We start from the raw sequence: 13088 nt of genomic DNA, 5'->3' as shown, positions 1-13088 counted from the left end.
CATTCAAGGACTTCCACTCGGCCTTATAACCGCAGCTCGAGCCTGAGTCATCCCTTGCCCGGACCACCCCTGGGGTGAATGTGTGCTGGATTTTCTAACATCCAATCCTTTTTCCTTAGTCACAGCACCTCTATCTCCATTGAGGATGACCCTGCTCATATTGCATGTCATCTTGGTGGGACTCTTCATACTGGTTTTTCAGCTTTTCTCTAACCAATAAGCATGTGAACAAAGTTGGACTAATCAGCATGGTTTCCATGGAATCACCATCTTGAGTTAAGCACTAAAAATGATTCAGACAGATTTATTTCCCAATGGCAGTGCCATGAAGATCATTACTTCTGGCTGCCCAGATTCCTGGGGTTGCCTGGCATCCTAATATCTCTGAAATTGATAGTTTAGTGGTTTTGTTTGTTTTTAGACTTGCTGATCATCCATGGTTCCTAATAAGTTTCCTTTTAAAAGCTCCATCCAATTAGTCAGATGTGGTTTCTGTTGCTTGCAGCCAGAGAAATCTGATGTAATCTCCAAACTGGTCTTATTATTTCCAGAGAGACCCCTTTGCGGCCCTGGCCCCAGAGCCATATTTTTGTAAATACAGGTCAGATCATGCCACTTCTCTGCTCAGAAGAGAACAGAAGGAAATCTAAAACCCGCAGAAAGGCATTCCAGGCCCTCCTTGATTTGTCCCCAAGTTTCTCCTTCAGTTTTGTTTCCTATGACACACATGCCTTATACATTTGAAGTTCCCCCAAACATGCCGAGCACCTTTCTTCTTCTGGGCAAAAGAGCCTTTGTTTGGATAGATTTCTACCCTGGGATAAGCCATGAGGGAAGGCCAGCATTCAGCCGTGCTGACCAGAGAAGAGGGGCATGGCAGGACTCGGCAAGGGAGAAGAGCGGTGTGCTATGGGGCCTCTGCCCTAGGCTAGCGGGCACAGGGCCGGACACCCACCTCTGACCTCTGTCCCCCCACCCTTCCTCCCAGCTCCCAGCACCCAGGCCCAGGCACTCACATGTAGGCCTTGTAGTTGGATCCGATTTTCTGGATGCGGATGTCATACTTGGAGTCGATGAAGGCCTCGGTGGTGGCATAGGTCTTGGCCATAGCCACCATGCTGGTGATGTCCTGGTAGTCATGCTGATTTTCTACTTTGATCTGTGTGGGAGGATGAGGGGGTGAGTGCCACCCACCCAGGTTCTACCTCCCCAGTGCCAGGATGCAGTGCTCCAAATACAGTGATCTTGAGAAGGTTGCACCTAGCAGGGGAGACAGATACTGGAAGCAAGTCATCCCACGGCATATTTTTAGAAGAGGAAGGGAGCATTCCCTTGGGTCGTCAAGGGGACCTTTATGGAAGAGGTGCGCTCCAGACGGGGTTTGGGAGAATAAATACAATTTCCAGGTGGACTATGGACCAGCCGCATTCACTGGAGAGGATGGCGGGCAGAGGAAGCAGAGGCAGGGGAGGTGACACAGGGAGGGGACAGGCACGTGCTGCAGACTGACCGACAGGGCAGGAGGGTGAGGGACAGCTGAAGGGGCTGCCAGGGAACCGATAGGGGGCCTCAAAGCATTGTAAGAGGTTAGAATTTTAGCCTGAAGGCTCTGGAAAGCCACTAGACGAAGAGGAATTTACATAAGTAAGTGGCCTAATTTGTATTTTAGAAAAATCACTCAAGCAGTCGTAGAGAGGTTTGACTAGAGGGGGGTGGCATGGGATAGAGAGAGACCAGTTAGAAAGAAGCGTGTGTGTGGTGTGTGTATGTGGAGTGTGTGTGAGTGTGGAGTTTGTGGGAGATGTGTGTGTGGTTTGTGCTGTTTTGCATGTGCACTGTGTCTTGCATGTGTGGTGTTATACGTGGTGCTGTGTGTGCAGGCTGTGTGTGTGTGTGTGTGCACGCGCACATGCACTGGACAAGGCCAGCTGTGCTCGGCCAAAGGCCTGGGGAAGAAACGACACTGTTTACTGCACTGAGGCCAGGAATACGGGGTGGTGCCCTAGGGTCAGGGAGCGGCCTCGGGAGAGCTTCAGAGGCCAAGCACAGGGGATGGGGCCAAGGCTCCACGGTAGTGATCTCAAGGCAGGACAGAGGCCGACTCCCAGTGGCTGTGGATAGCTGGGCAGGCTGTCCCCTCCTGTCACGCCACTAGGCAGCAGAGGGGTTCTGATGCTGGGCCAGAGGACAGCAGAGCCCAGACCCCCTGGCGGAGCTGGGTGGGTGCTGGGCAGCCTGTGCGGTAGGCTGTCCTGCCCTTCTGACCCCTCCCATTCCTTTCCTGCCTCCCTTCCAGGCTCAGCAGGGCCCTGACAACTCCATCTCTCCATGGCAATGCCCACCCACCTCTGCCCCAGCTTCCCAACTTACCAAGCATCTTCACAGCTCTCCCGTGGGACCTAAACCAGGCAGCGAGGCAGGCAGAGTGGGCAGTATTACGGCCACCAGATGTGGCAACTGAGATTTCATGGCTTGTCCCAGGCCACATAGCAGCAAAGCACAGAGCTGGGCATGAAACTCAGGACTCCAAAAGCCAGGCTGCTCTCTGAACCATCCACGGGACATGGATGAGTGTCCGCCTGGTGTTCCACCCAACAGATGGTGAACAATCCTGGGGACAGAGGCTTGGCAAACCCCCACTCTCCTGGCTCTGTGAGAGTCCCAGCTTCTCAGTGATGACTGAGTCCTTCTTTGTAGAGAAAATAAAGGTGACCAGGCAAAAGTTCCCTATTTCCCATTCCTTTCCAAGCCATCAGTTTTCCCTCTTCTTCCTCCTAGTGTCAGTGGTCAGCATGCTCTTCCTTTGTTGAACTCATGGCAAACATACCCTTTGTTCTAGGTCTTCTAAGTCTGACCACTTGATGTCCCTTTCTCCTTCAGGTACAGGACCCTTAAGTTTTACCTGAGCATCTGGAGTCTCAGCTAAAGATTTGTTCCAGACTCTCTTACCAGGGAGATGTGGCCAACTCTCCAAGTCTGTGGGTGGACATGTGACCATGTTTTAGCCAGGAGGCTGATATGAGCAGATGTGGGGCCTGGACTTCCAGGCTTGCTCTTAAAAGGGAATGCTTTTCCTCTTCCTGCTGGCTGGAGTGGGGACCATCTCTGACCTTGTGGCTGAAAAGCAATACCCTAGGAATGGATGATCCACAGGATGGAAGGATCCTGGGTTCTTGAAACCAAGAAGGCTCCACACTGGCCCTGGGCTGCCTTTAACAAGCCGGCTATGTGACAGCAAAAGCCCTGGTTTGTTAAAGCCACCTTAGGTCTTTGTTACACAGCTGAACTTTGCTCCAATTTTTATAGGAGCCCAAAGTGAATATTTGTTGAGTGCAACATGCATGCATTCATTTATTCACAGAACAGAAAAACAGCAAAGAAAGTGTAGACATAGGGGTAATTAGTGGTCAGTCTAACCTCAGTTTGTGAACCTTTTCTGGTGTTTTGGGGTGGGGTGCTCGTCCTGCCCCCTCCAGGAGTGGGGTTAACCCAGGGCTCTTCCAAAACTCCAGCAGAGGCCCTGGCCCAGCGTTCCTAGCAGGGTTATGTTTTTTTCCTTTCAGAGGACCCCCAAATTACATAAAGTCTGGACCCCATAAAACCCAGCACCTCCTATGTCTATCTCCTATTAGACTGCCAGCTTCTTGAGGCACACCTACTTCTTCCTCCTAGTGTAGGAGGAAACCGGATGGCTTGGAAATGCCAGACAATGCGCCTTGTTCCCATTTGTGACCCCGGTGCCTGGCACACCGCAGATGCCCCAAATGCGTTTGCTGGGCCGAATTTAAGAAGGATGGAGAAAGATCAGCTCATAACTCAAGAGCAGGCAGGGGAATGGAAGCAAAACTACCAGAGTTTAGGAAAGGCAAGGAAAACGTGTCTCGGGGAAACTTATCTTTTATAAGGTATTTTCTGTAAATGTTCGGCCTGGATTCTACACTCTCAGAGGTTTAGAGCCTCCATCATGAGAACCTGATGAGGTCAGGGACTCCAAAGAAGGGGGCAGGTGGCTGGAGGGACTGTGGCCTGGTTCTCAGGCATAAAGGGCAGGTGGGATGAGAGGGTATCGAGGACGGGCAGCAGGGGGGTGGTGAGATGGCTGCTGGCCCGGGGAGTCTTGGCACTCCGCTTTACTTACTAGTTGGAAACCCCTCCAAGAGTTCACAAAGACAAGCTGACAACAGGAAGCCCTAAATGAGCTGTGTGACTCAAGATGCCCTGTGTACTGCTCTGGGGACCTGTCCTGGGGCCACCGGGGACTCCCTGACTCTGGAGACCCACAGCCACCGCCCGCCCTGGCCCTCCTCCCAGCGTCCTGACCCTTGACCCTTCTCTCCCTCCTTCCTCGGTCCTCTCTCCCCACCGCTTGGCCTTCTCTCATCTTTGTGCTTTCAATGCCAGTGGTCTCCTCTTTGTCTCTTTCCCTCTTCCTTCTTCCTGTCGGCTCGTTTTCTTCTCTCTTCGTCCTCAGTTTCCCCCTGTCGCCTCGTCCCCTCCTCGGTCTTCTCTGACCCTTCCCCTCCCTCCTGCCGTTTCTCCGGCCCTGCTTCTCCTCCCTCCCCTCACTGGATCCCATTCCTTTGCCAACACTCTTCTCCCCTCCTGTGCCTTGAGTTGCTCTACTTCCGGTGTGTGTGTGTGTGTGTGTGTGTTCCTGTGCACGTGGGCATGCGTACTTGGTCCTGAGGCTGAGCAGGCAGCAAGGAGAGGGGACAGAATACCGTCCTGCATCTCCTCAATGACATTCACCTTGGAGGTCTCCTCTTAACCTCCAGCCTGGGATGGCAGGCTCATTTTGACATCCTCACTAGACTGTCCGCTATTTGCTTCAGCGCCTCCAACAACAGAGAGCGCATTACTGGGTGTGGCAGGTCCTTCCACTTTGGGGGAACTTGTTCCCCTGTCCAGCGAGGGTGAAGGAATGGTGCCAGCAGGTGAGTCTCAGCCCTCAGCCTTGTGTCTGCTCTTCATCCATTCAAAGACAGTCACCCAGGTGTGCCCAGGTAACTGTTCTTTAGGCCACCCTAACATGAGCTGGTTCCAGACCCTTTACTACCTTGAACTGCTCTCATTTGACAATCTCTTAAACTACGCAGTACCCCCAAATTACACACCATACTCCAGTTGGTTTTCACCAGCTGAGACTGGATAAAATCATCTCTATCTGGAAAACATCTGGCATAATCCTGCCTCAGGGCCTTTGTGCTTGCTGTTCCTTGCCTGCAGGGATCACACCTTCACTTCATGCAGGTATCTGCTCCACCATGATCTTCTCGGAGCTGTCTTCCTGGACTATCATGTGAAGTCACTCCTTCCACCCAGCACTCCTTATTCACCTGGCCCTGCTTCATTTTCTCCATCACTTCCACCACCAGTCCACACCATTATCTAACTGTTACCTTCCTTCCCTACCGTTCCATGAGAATGTCAGCTCTGCAAGAGCACTGCTGTATTTCAAGCACCCAGAACAGCACCCAGGGAACAACAGGTGCCTGATATATTTAATGACTAAGTAAGCAGATCTAAGTATTTACAGATACATACTGAGAACCCTTTATGTCCAGATAATGACCGATTGTTTTTCCAGATACCATGCTGGAGGCTGGGGATGCAATAGGCAACAAGAGATTTATGATTCTTATCTAAATGGAGCTTTGAGCCTATTAATTATCATCTCCTATTAATGTTAGCATTTCTAAGATCCAAATGGAGCTTGTTCTAAGCTAGCCTCTCCAGCTCACTTTTAAACATGAGGTCCTGAGAGTCCACGTCTCTCCGAGCTTGGACCTGAGGGGTTTTAATCCCAGAGCAGGACTTTCCATTTATCCCCCATGAAGAAGCTCTCATGTTGCTATGCTTTTATCTTCCAATATTGACTCTGTCATCTAACCTGTTAACTGTCCCTGCCAGCTCCATGTCATTCATGATTCTGGTGCACCCTTCCTATCCCCAACCCCAGCTGTTTGACCTTATTTAGGTTATTTCTTGGAGCTTTAGTTTCTTTCTCTGATAAATATGATGATAACAACTACCTTGTAGGATTAGGATGGTTTTTACATGAAATTATAATGAATGTCAAAGGACCTACCTAGCATAGTGTCTGGAACCTACCAGGTGCTCAATAAAAGTTGGCTCTGTTTAGTTGGGTAATTGTTGAGATTCTTTGCTTACATTGAACCATTAATCAACACCTTTTTTTATAGTTATTGACACAATTTTCATCTACCTCTTGTATAATCATCCAAATTGATGAGAAAAGTTCTTTTTAGATGAAGTCCAGCTAATAAATGCAGAAGGAGTAAGAGAATTAGAACATCAATCCCTTTGCAACAGTCATCCTAATGCAATGATGGATCTAGGCAACAGTGATCAATGCCGAGGCCATTGGCAAAGGCTGCTGGGGAGCTTCCCCACGTGTGGGTCAGGCAGACGACACCCAAACTCACAGATCAGGCTCAAATCTCAAGACAGACAGCCGGGCATGACTATGTCTACAGATGCTCAAAAGACACACCCACGGCCAGCCATGAAGTGGTCTTGCCCAAACCCAAAACCTGCATCAGCTCAAGTCTCTACATCCAACCGCCAGCTTGTAGGAAATGCAGACAACAGAGGAACACCAGGGATCTGTAAACAGCCAAATCCAGAATGTAGGAAATTCTACAAGAAAATGACTTGTTTTCTTTCAACAAATAAATGACAAGAGAAAAAAGCAAAGGGAAGGAAACTGTCATAGATCCAAAGAGACTGATGTCATAGTGGCCACGTGAAGGATGGAGGCCTTGTTTGGACACAAGGACAGCCAATTGATTTACAGGGAACTATTGAACACTGACTATGTACTAGATGGAATTAAAGAATTTTTACCAAATTTTTAAGTGTAATAATGATACTTGACTTTGTTCAAGGAGAAAAAAAGAAGTCCTTAGGTATTTGAAATACATACTAAAATATTTACCATTATGTGGCATCTGAGATTTGCTTAAAAATATCCAGTGATCCATGGAGAGATTAAGTAGATGAGTGGCTGCCAAGAGCTGAGGGAAAGGGGGCATGGGGAGGGGGTGATGTTGGCCATGGTTCCACCTTGGCAATGAACTAAGCACCCACCGCATTTTATATTTTAGAAGGGCCTATTTTATAGTATGAGAATTAGATTTCATCTTGAAAAAAAAATGTATCCAGTGGTGTCGTAAAGGAAGTATGGAGGAGTATATAAAACAAGATTGACCATCACTGAATAATGGTTGAATTTGGGTGATTGATACATGGGCATACAGTTTATCATTTTCTCTTCTTTTGTGTCTATTTGAAACCTTCCACAATAAAAGGTTTAGAAAAGAAAGACAAATAAGGGTGAGGACATAAAATTTTGCTTAGAGTGAGGTTAAAAGTACATGAGAGTGATGCTTGGCTAGAGATGTGACCCTTTTTGGTTGAGTCTGTTGCAGGAAAAGAAACTGGTCAGTGACACAATTCAGCCCCCTTAGAGGAAAAGGAGCCAGGTGCCTAAGAGAATCACAACCATTCTTGGAATTACAATCAGTTTGACTCCTGGGCTCCTCCTATAGAGGACAGTGTGACGTGTAACAAACGTTGATAATGCTCTCTGGTGAGTGGAGGATGTTTCTTCTAATATCCTCTAGTATAGGCTCCTGTACTCATGTCATCTCTTTAAGGCATGATTCAAAGAAAGCAGTTTGCAGATGGCTAAATACAATGTAATCCAATGATCACTTTGGGTAATTTTTTATAGTTTACTTTACCTTTGAAAAACTACTATATATATATATATGTATATATATATATACACACACACACATATATATAGGAAGAAAGCCAAAGATATAAAAAGGAGATCCAATAAAAAGTATCTTTTTCATTTAAAACCCCTAGCCTCCTGCTGATAAGATTTCTTTGTACTCTTTTGGAAATAGTCTATGAATATAATAATGTAAGAGGATATCAGCTGTGTCTCTTCCTGGCTGTGATGGGTTCATTGCAAGTGTCAACTTGGTTGAGCTGTGGTGCCCAGATATTAGGTTGAACATTATTCTGGATGCTTCTGTGAGGGGTTTTAGATGACATTTACATTTAAATCATGGAGGGTGGGTAAAGCAGATTGCCCTCCATAATCGGAGTGAGCCTCCAATCCGTTGAAGGTTTGAATAGACCTCTTCTGAACAAGAGGGAGTTCTGCAGGAGACAGCCGTCAGACTTGAACTCACCCCTGGCTCCTGTCTGGCTTTTCAGCCTGCCAGCCTACTCTGCAGAATTTTGACTTGCCAGCCCCCATCATCATCGGAGAGAATTCCTTAAAATAAACCTCTTTCCCTCTCTATATCCACTTCTTATGGCTTCTGTTTCTCTGGACAACAATGATGAATGTCATGACTTAGTCAGAGCTGAAGCAACAAGACTAGGATGCTACCTCTCAAAGTGAGCTGTGGCAGAGAGCACGATGGCCAAGAACTGGTGAAGACTCACCCGCATTGACATAGGAAGGTCAGCTTGCTGCAGATCAGAGATTTTGAGATGATGATATTTTGGCAAAAGTTGTGCTCACTCCTGCATTTGATACATCTGGTAAGAACTTCAGGGAGACCCTCAGCAAGGCTGATATGTGTCTGAGCAGCAAGGCAGGCTTGGTGCACTGGTGCGGACTCCTTCCCAGGCCATCTGCAGCTTTGCTTTATCGAAGCCAAGATGATGATTAACAGTGAGCTGAGCATCCTGGCCTTTGGTTCATCTAATCCCAGAATGTGGGCGCTTCCCGTGGACCCCAGGTGGGCTGTGTGGGAGAGAGGCCAGCCTTGAGCCATTTAAAATCCTGCTTGTGGGGAGCAGTGGCTGAAGGACACTGCCACCTCCACTGCTACCGCCCTGGTCCAATTCACCATCATTCCTCATTGGACCCCGGCGATCATCTCCTTTTAAAATTCCTCTTGTGCAAGCTGAACCTCAGACTGATTTCCTCATATCTCTGGGCAGGGGCCAAGGCATCAGTATTTCTGGGAGGCCCCCAGGCAGCTGTGTGCTGCTCAGGTTGAAAAGCACGACCCTGTGTGATCTGGTTGCTGGTGATTGCTTTTTTGCACTCAGCCAAACGTGTCCTTGCCTCACTGCCTTTGACCTTGTTACTCCCTCTGCTTGGAACAATTTCCCCACATACCTTCTCATGGCTGGATTCTTCAGGTCTCAGCCCAGAGGATGCCTTCGTGGATGCTTTTCCAACTAACCTGATGTAAACCAGCTCTTCTTCCTGCCCACTCTGGGGAATCTCTACTGAATTACCCTGGTTCATCACTGTTACATTTTTTTCTTGCCATCTTTGACTATCTGAAATTTCTGATCTGCTAATGTGTTTACTGTCTCCCTCCTCCTGTGTCTCACAGTGGGACAATATAATGGAGCGTTTAAGACCGTAAGGTCAAACTGCAGCTCCATCACGCGTTAGCTGTGTGGCTTCGGGGAAGGTACCTGGCGGCTGTGTTTCACTCTCCTTATCAGCAGCATGTGGACAACTTGTTGATATAAAGTAGCCATTCCACATCAGATGAGGATAACTTGCTGGACTGTGTTTGAGCATTAAGTGGGGCTCACATTAAGTGCTTGGCTCAGTACAAGCATTCAGTAAGTGTTCCCTGTCAGCATCACTTCTCTCTCTTATATCCTGAACACCCGGCATAGTGCTTGGTACCCAGGAGGTATTCAACAAACGTCTGCTGAATGAATGAAGGGGCCACTCATGGTAACAGCTGGGTGAAGAGAGCCTAGGCAGAGGGAAAAGGTCACACAATGGGCCTGAGGCTGATGCTCCCTGTTGGAAAGGGACTCGTAAACATTAACAGAAAACTGAGCCTTCACATCTTCTATGGAAGCTGAGGTCTAACGGGGATTCAGGCTAGAAGGTGGGTGATCCTATTTACCCTTAGAGGTGAACACAGGGAATGGGGCCAAGATCCTTCTCAGGAAATGGTTCGGGATCAACCCTAATACAGAGACACATGAGCAACTGAAGCCCGCTGCCCTGTTTCAATGGCCTAGAAAACATTTACAGGCAAGTGTGACCTGTGGCTCACCCCGGCCAAGTCCCCCTCTGTCCAGTTCCCACGGAAGAACCAGTTTGGAGCATGCTCCTTCCTGGTATGATGGGCCACACAAACTTGTTTTCAAACAAAGATAATGACATTAGGCAATTTACTGAGCCAGGTGATTTATGAATTAGCTAAAAGCTGGGAGGATATTTACCAAAAATAATAACTGGAGCTTCAGAACCCTTGCTCTGTGGCCTCTCTTTCTGGCAATAATTAGCTGGCAGAGTCAGTTGGGTAGTCAAGGCCACTCCTAGTCTGAGATAATAAAACCATAACCCTGGCACAGAAATGGATGCTTGTTTTTCTGTTTTTATAACAGGAGGGCATGTGTCCAGCTCATTCTGCAGTGGTATCGGCTCGTTAAGAAACTGCTGAGAGGGGGTGAAGAGAGATGAGTGAAATCTGTTTTACCTCCCAGTAAATTTTTACTGGTTTTGCAGCTCCTAGGATTCTCCAAGCAGGGTGAAGTCTAGGTTCTGTGCATGTATCATTCATGTCAGCCCTTGCTCCCAGAGGGTAGCTCAGCATCACTTCATGAGCTCAGCATCGAAAGCTTAAAAGAGGGAAATGGGAGTTGTAAATAACCTAATGTAGAAGTTCCCAAACTTTCTGGGTTTATAGCTCCTATCCTCGAATTATTTCATGGCATTCCTAGGCCAAAAGAAATATGAAGCAAGTAGCTAGAGGTACATTGCCTTGTAAGTATTTATGTCTCAACAACTTGGTACTTGCTTGAAAAGAATACACATAGTATTTTTCATTGTAAGTAACTATGGTTACTTCCTAATAGGATGTTTGTGCTTCTTGGTACCCCACAAATTCCCAAACCTTAGAATCAGATCCGACATCATCACCCACATTTCCTGTTCCACACTGGTTTTTGTGTGGTACTTGCTTTTCAGCAGCAGCACCACCAAAATCCCAGCTTTGCAAGGATGCGACGTCATTGAAAGGAGCGTGTTGTAATCTAATGTCGCAACTGTGAAGTACTTCAGCTAGTGATTTGCATGGTGTCCCACGCAGATGTCGAGAATTGCAGTTTCCCTTGGAAATGTAAAATAGACCGTGCTGCCCCAGGGCATCCGTGCCTTGGGTGGCGGGCCTAAGGTTATTGCTCCTGGCGCTCTCCCCTAGCAGTAAATAACAGAAACGTCTGGGGCAGCATCCCTGGCGAAAAGCCCGCCTCCTCGTGGAAAATGTAGGCCTGGGAACCCCACAGGGCGGAAGATCCTGTAAACCAATCTGCACTTTAAACTGGTCCCTCCTTTAGGAAAATTAAGAGGACATTACTCTCTTTAAGATGGCATAAAGTCTTCTAGAGATTGATTCATGAGGGCCATGCTCTTAGTACAGCCGTGGGCTGGTCAGCGAGAGTAAGCTCACTCATTAGACTAGTCCTCAACTATTCTACATGAAATAAAATAACAATGTTGTCCAAGTGCTGTATTAAACAGATAATTAAGGCACAGTCCCTGTCACTGAGGAGTTCACAGTCTGAGGGACAGACACATACACGAACAGACAATTCAACAGAGGGTGGCCAATGCCAAGACAGAGGCTGGCACAGGACGCCCAGGCATGCGGCCAGGACCTGATCCACCACCTCCAGGGTTGGGGGCAAGGGAAGGTTTCCAGAAGAGGAGATGGATTCTGCCCCAGCCTTCTTTGTAGTGATTCTGGAAGGGAGGGTGAATTTAATCAACGCTCCTCTTCCCTTCTAAATCACAAAATAACAATTCACAGCAGGTGTTGTTATGGGACTTTACATATCTCAATATTTTCCCACTCATTCTTTCAAGATACCTGCCTATTTTTGAATGGGCACTAACTATGTGCTAGGAACTATACCACCCGGCATACATATATTATCTCTATTAATCTCCAAAAACAATCTTCAGGGCTTCTGGCCATGATGTACCCACACAAACCCTATCTCTGTGAATAACTAACTATAAAAGTGGAAAAAATGTAAGAGGCAACTGTTTTGAGGCAGTGGGAAATAGGCCGTACAAGGCTGCAGCCTCTGACAGGGAGCAAATTCAGAAGGTGAGCCCATGGAGGCCTGGCCCCTTGGCCGGCCGCCCCTCATGCCCCTCCGCACACACCCTATGCTAATGGTCTCCTGGTCTCCTGGCCTCCTGGCACTTCTAAACAACACAGTCCTTCCCTGCCTTTGGGCTTTTGCATGTGCTGTTTTCTCTCCCTGGAAGGTTCTTCCCTATTGTTCCTTGGCTCATTCTCATTCTTCATGTCTTTGTTTAAATGTCACCACCTCAGAAGTGTTCTCTGAGAACTCTATCATATGCTGTTCTTTCTTTTAACAATCTGTCCTTCTCCTGCCTAGTACTGAGTACAGTTTACAACTGTATTTATTTGTTCACTTATTCACTGTCTACACCCAGTGTCTAGCACAGCACCAAGCACAAAGTGGGTGCTCAGTAAAGAGCTGTTGAATATAGGAAGGATGCATTAGATTGTCCCCTCCCCTTCCCTGGGGAGGGGGGAGCAGGGAGTCAGGAGGAAGATGGGGAGAGAGGAAATTCCTCCTCTCCTTTTATAAAAGTTACTGAAACCCAGAGAGCTTGTAGGGCAGCCCTGAGAAGCCTTCTTGAAGGATTTGGGACTCGAAGACATGTATGTCTACTTGGTAAATCCCCCCAATAACCTTGATGGGAAGATACTGTCCCCATCATTTCACAGTTGAGGCTCAGAAAAGTTCAGGGCTTGTCCAAGGTCCCCGAGCAAGTAAGTGGAGGGATGCAGACTCAATTCCAGGCCTAATGAGTTCCAAACCCCATGGTGGGTCCTGAACCCCATGGTGGGTCCCAAATCCCAAACCCTGCAGTGGGTCCCAAACCCCTGCTTTAAAAGCAAAGGATCGAGGTACCTTCTCTCTTTTCCTCTTTTTCCTTTTCCCACTTTTCCTCGCCTGCCTCTTCTGCATGCTCTTTTGACAGATGGCCTTGAGCTGGCAAAATGCAGTCTCTGAGG

General features: G+C 47.8%; 1 protein-coding gene across 3 annotated transcripts in view; it reads right to left on the bottom strand.

The window, feature by feature from the left end:
* The window catches only part of SYN3 (synapsin III), a 448045-nt gene that overhangs the window by 24202 nt on the left and 410755 nt on the right, over positions 1 to 13088 (bottom strand). For all 3 annotated transcript variants that reach the window (XM_036902842.2, XM_036902843.2, XM_057486431.1), the window contains exon 8: positions 1017 to 1159. In XM_036902842.2, the coding sequence (XP_036758737.2) occupies positions 1017 to 1159 (143 nt within the window). The remainder of the gene's footprint in view (positions 1 to 1016; positions 1160 to 13088) is intronic.

The sequence above is a fragment of the Manis pentadactyla genome, chromosome 10 (genome assembly GCF_030020395.1).
Source record: "Manis pentadactyla isolate mManPen7 chromosome 10, mManPen7.hap1, whole genome shotgun sequence".
NCBI lineage: Eukaryota > Metazoa > Chordata > Mammalia > Pholidota > Manidae > Manis > Manis pentadactyla.
This window is presented reverse-complemented; position numbering and strand designations above follow the sequence as displayed.